The following is a 5,471-nucleotide window of genomic DNA, read 5'->3' as shown; positions in this document are numbered from 1 at the left end:
GTTTTTTCTTAAGGCCCGGTCACACAGCCCTCCACGGGCGTATCGCGGCCGAATCACGGCCAAAAATTTCTGCCCGTGAAGCAGACGCTGTTGGACGCTTTGAGGTCGCGATAAAGACGCGATACAGCCGTACTTTACCCGTCGTTACACGCGGTAAGAAATTCACACGCGGTTGGCCGCGCGAAAAAGTTTTGGGCTGCCCAAAAATTTAGACCGCGGGTAATCGCGGGCGGTACAAGTGTGGCACACGCGGTAAAGACGCGGTACAGACGCGGAACGAACGTGCTAGGACGTTCTACGGCCGCGGTTAAGACGTGGTTACACGCGGAATTGGACGCGAAATTTTAGCGGGTAATCGCGGGTGGAGCACGGTCATAGCACGTTTGTTCCGCGTCTGTACCGCGTTGTTATCACGTGCATTAGCGTGTGTACCGCGTGTAAGCGTGGTAGGCCGCGGTACCGCCGCGCTTCACCCCCGATAAGGACGCGGAACAGTCGCCGGCGTCTGTTCCGCGGGCATACCACGGGTAAACCGCGGGTAAGCCAATTTTGCACATTTTCCACCACGGGCAACCGCGGGCAAAAAAAATTTTTTTTGCCCGTGGTGGAAAATGTGCAAAATTGGCTTACCCGCGGTTTACCCGTGGTATGCCCGCGGAACAGACGGCGGCGACTGTTCCGCGTCCTTATCGCGGGTGAAGCGCGGCGGTACCGCGGCCTACCACGGGTATAATAAAGCAGCCGAACCGGGCTGTAGAAATCATAACCGCTCCGTGCTTACACGCGGTACACACGCTAATGCATATTAGCGGTACAGACGTGGTACAGACGCGGAACAAACGTGCTATGACCGTGCTCCACCCGCGATTACCCGCTAAAATTTCGCGTCCTACCGCGTGTAACCACGTCTTAACCGCGGCCGTAGCACGTCCTAGCATGTTCGTTCCGCGTCTGTACCGCGTCTTTACCGCGTGTGTACCACGTGTACAGCCCGCGATTACCCGCGGTCTAAATTTTTGGGCAGCCCAAAACTTTTTCGCGCGGCCAACCGCGTGTGAATTTCTTACCGCGTGTAACGACGGGTAAAGTACGGCTTTATCGCGTCTTTATCGCGACCTCAAAGCGTCCAACAGCGTCTGCTTCACGGGCAGAAATTTTTGGCCGTGATTCGGCCGCGATACGCCCGTGGAGGGCTGTGTGACCGGGCCTTACTGGAGGTGGTGATTTCTTGCGATGTCGCTGTGTCTGACAAAGTGGTCGTAGGGCGCGTCGTGGGCTTGGTCATCGCGATCGTAGTCGATGATTCTGTTGACTCTGAAAATATTTTAACAAACATAACTGACTTTGATGATCATGATGTCATTGAGGGTTCAGGGTTATAACAAATGAAACCACACGTACAAAGCAAAGAGATTCGGAATGACACCTAAACAGGGCTAGAAACCGAAACGACGACAATTTAGCTTCATGAAAACATAGCTTTGGTACAGTTTGTTTCTTTTATGAGGTATAATTTGTAGATTATTTGGGATTTTTTGCCAAATGATGTATCTTAATTTGTTCCTGTGGCGTGTTTGTTTTCATTAAATTCGTGGGCAAAATAAAAAAGACTGGTACCCCCCCCCCCCCTCTTCAAAAAAAGTGTTAGCATGCCCTTGGAAGGAAAGGACAAATAAAAAGAGAGTCAGATAGAGACTAAGGAAAAGAGAGGGAGAGAGAGAGAGGGGATGGAGAGAGGTGGCAGGGGAAGGTATGTGAGGGAGAGAGAGAGGGAGAGAGAGAGAAGGAGGGGGAGTGGTAGTGGCTAGACACATTATAATAATAATCAAATGCATCACGTAATTTATTTGTTTTTCTTACTTACTGGAGGTGGTGGTTTCTTTCGACGTCGTTGTGTCTGACATCGTGGTCGTAGGGCGTGTCGTCGGGTTGGTCGTCCCGTCCGAAGTCGATGATTCTGTTGACTCTGAAAAGTTTTCAACAAACATAACTGACTTTGATGATCATGATGTCATTGAGGGTTCAGGGTTATAACAAATAAAACCACACGTACAAAGCAAAGAGATTCGAAATGACACCTAAACAGGGCTAGAAACCGAAACGACGACAATTTAGCTTCATGAAAACATAGATTTTTACAGTTTGTTTCTTTTATGAGGTATAATTTGTAGATTAATTGGGATATTTTGCCAAATGATGCATCTTAATTTGTTCCTGTGGCGTGTTTGTTTTCATTAAACTCGTGGGCAAAATAAAAAAGACTGGTACCCCCCTCCCCCCCCCTTCAAAAAAAGGTGTTAGCATGCCCTTGGAAGGAAAGGACAAATAAAAAGAGAGTCAGATAGAGACTAAGGAAAAGAGAGGGAGAGAGAGAGAGGGGATGGAGAGAGGTGGCAGGGGAAGGTATGTGAGGGGGAGAGAGAGGGAGAGAGAGAGAAGGAGGGGGAGTGGTAGTGGCTAGACACATAATAATAATCAAATGCATGACGTCATTTCATTGTTTTTCTTACTTACTGGACGTGGTGGTTTCTTTCGACGTCGTTGTGTCTGACATCGTGGTCGTAGGGCGTGTCGTCGGGTTGGTCGTCCCGTCCGAAGTCGATGATTCTGTTGACTCTGATAAGTTTTCAACAAACATAACTGACTTTGATGATCATGATGTCATTGAGGGTTCAGGGTTATAACAAATGAAACCACACGTACAAAGCAAAGAGATTCGGAATGACACCTAAACAGGGCTAGAAACCGAAACGACGACAATTTAGCTTCATGAAAACATAGATTTTGTACAGTTTGTTTCTTTTATGAGGTATAATTTGTAGATTAATTGGGATATTTTGCCAAATGATGCATCTTAATTTGTTCCTGTGGCGTGTTTGTTTTCATTAAACTCGTGGGCAAAATAAAAAAAGACTGGTACCCCCCCCCCCTCCCCCCCCCCCCTTCAAAAAAAGGTGTTAGCATGCCCTTGGAAGGAAAGGACAAATAAAAAGAGAGTCAGATAGAGACTAAGGAAAAGAGAGGGAGAGAGAGAGAGGGGATGGAGAGAGGTGGCAGGGGAAGGTATGTGAGGGAGAGAGAGGGAGAGAGAGAGAAGGAGGGGGAGTGGTAGTGGCTAGACACATAATAATAATCAAATGCATGACGTCATTTCTTTGTTTTTCTTATACTTACTGGAGGTGGTGGTTTCTTTCGACGTCGTTGTGTCTGACATCGTGGTCGTAGGGCGTGTCGTCGGGTTGGTCGTCCCGTCCGAAGTCGATGATTCTGTTGACTCTGAAAAGTTTTCAACAAACATAACTGACTTTGATGATCATGATGTCATTGAGGGTTCAGGGTTATAACAAATGAAACCACACGTACAAAGCAAAGAGATTCGGAATGACACCTAAACAGGGCTAGAAACCGAAACGACGACAATTTAGCTTCATGAAAACATAGATTTTTTACAGTTTGTTTCTTTTATGAGGTATAATTTGTAGATTAATTGGGATTTTTTGCCAAATGATGTATCTTAATTTGTTCCTGTGGCGTGTTTGTTTTCATTAAATTCGTGGGCAAAATAAAAAAGACTGGTACCCCCCCCCCCCCCCTCTTCAAAAAAAGTGTTAGCATGCCCTTGGAAGGAAAGGACAAATAAAAAGAGAGTCAGATAGAGACTAAGGAAAAGAGAGGGAGAGAGAGAGAGGGGATGGAGAGAGGTGGCAGGGGAAGGTATGTGAGGGGGAGAGAGAGGGAGAGAGAGAGAAGGAGGGGGAGTGGTAGTGGCTAGACACATAATAATAATCAAATGCATGACGTCATTTCTTTGTTTTTCTTACTTACTGGAGGTGGTGGTTTCTTTCGACGTCGTTGTGTCTGACATCGTGGTCGTAGGGCGTGTCGTCGGGTTGGTCCTCCCGTCCGAAGTCGATGATTCTGTTGACTCTGAAAAGTTTTCAACAAACATAACTATTAAAGTTGAATGATCATGATTTAATTGAGGGTTCATGGTTATAACAAATGCAACCACAAGTACAAAGCAAAGAGATTAGGAATGACACATTAACATGATTAGAATGCCAAAACGATGGAAGTTTAGCTCCATGAAAAAATAGAAATTTGTATAGCTCATTTCTTTTAGAAGGTATGACCTGTGTCAGAAAAATATTTAGATATAGGGGTGTTTTGTCAAAGTCGAAAGGACTTTTTTGCCCAATATTTTATCTAAATGTATTGCTGTGACGTATTTGCTGTTGTCAGGGGCGGCGATTTCTTTTCTATTTGGGAGGGGGACGAAATGCGAGATTTTTTGCAATATTTACTTGCACATTTCGAAGGATATTATACGATAGAGAGAGAAGGGGGGGGGCTATAATGGCTTGACCCATTATGATAATGAGCAAAAACATGACGTATTATCTATGTTTCTATAGCTAATTAGACATACTAGAGGTAGTGGTGTTTTGGGAAGTCGTTGTGTCTGAGTGTTCCGACATCGTAGTCGTAGGGCTAGTCGTGGGTTTGGTCGTCGCTTCAGTCGTTGACTCTGTGATCACTGAAAATAACAAAGAAAACATAACTGAGGTAAGCGGCGATGCATAACATTATTTCCTCTGAAATTATTTCCCCGCCGGCTGTCTCCAGGCGCTCTTGGCAAGGGTACGGGGATAGGATCAAGGGTGGGGGAATATAAATTGGAAAATACTTTTCCTGTGGGAATCAAAAGACTATTAAAAAGTTCTAAAAGAGGACCGCGGGGTATATTCTCCTTAATCGTCTTCATCATCGTTTAAATCATCATCTACTTCTTCTTCAGTTGCAGGACTGGCCACCGTCATACTGGTGAGGCGCAGTGCAGTGCCGAATGTATGTGTTACAAATACAGCAAACTGCGTGCAAGTAAAATAAAAATAAGTCAATGCGTTGTGATTTTATACCATTTTTTTTATATCGCAAAATTACCGAAAAACATGCCAGAAATGGTCAAATTTGCAAAAATGGCATAATTCTACAAAGTTGACAACTTAATTCATCACTTTCTTGGACACAAATAATAAATTAAATTATCAGACACTAAAATATCATCTTTGTGGTAAAAAATACAAAAAAGAAGATTCATATATCTATTACCGTTTTGAAAACAGAAGCCAACAAAATAAGTCATTTTTGCCATTTTTGCGAATCTGCAGATATAAATAAGTTGTAAAAATAACTAAGTCCGCCTAATTAATATGCGCATATGTAATCAAATCAAAACCGAACATGATACATAAGTGAAACCTATGTATATCAGACAGGTATGGAAATATATTTCATTTGAAATTTAAAAAAATCCCGAATATTCATCAAATATGCAAATTAGGTCATTTCAGCTAATTATATATTCGCGCACTCATTATGCAATTTAGGAAAGTCAAACTGTTCATTTTTGGGGCATTTTTAAAATCATATATTCATAGATCATATTTACACCAAATATTAACCTTCAA

At 43.7% G+C, this 5,471-nt stretch overlaps 1 protein-coding gene across 1 annotated transcript; it reads right to left on the bottom strand.

The window, feature by feature from the left end:
- Positions 1 to 2,506: 2,506 nt before the first annotated feature.
- Positions 2,507 to 4,478, bottom strand: LOC115926455 (integumentary mucin C.1-like). Its single transcript, XM_030991178.1, has 4 exons — positions 4,430 to 4,478; positions 3,826 to 3,927; positions 3,175 to 3,276; positions 2,507 to 2,616 (listed from the first exon to the last, which is right to left on the bottom strand). The coding sequence occupies exons 1-4, from the start codon at positions 4,476 to 4,478 to the stop codon at positions 2,507 to 2,509; spliced, it is 363 nt and encodes a 120-aa protein (XP_030847038.1).
- Between the last annotated feature and the right edge of the window lie 993 nt (positions 4,479 to 5,471).

This window comes from Strongylocentrotus purpuratus, unplaced genomic scaffold (genome assembly GCF_000002235.5).
Source record: "Strongylocentrotus purpuratus isolate Spur 01 unplaced genomic scaffold, Spur_5.0 spur5_scaffold_2, whole genome shotgun sequence".
NCBI lineage: Eukaryota > Metazoa > Echinodermata > Echinoidea > Camarodonta > Strongylocentrotidae > Strongylocentrotus > Strongylocentrotus purpuratus.
This window is presented reverse-complemented; position numbering and strand designations above follow the sequence as displayed.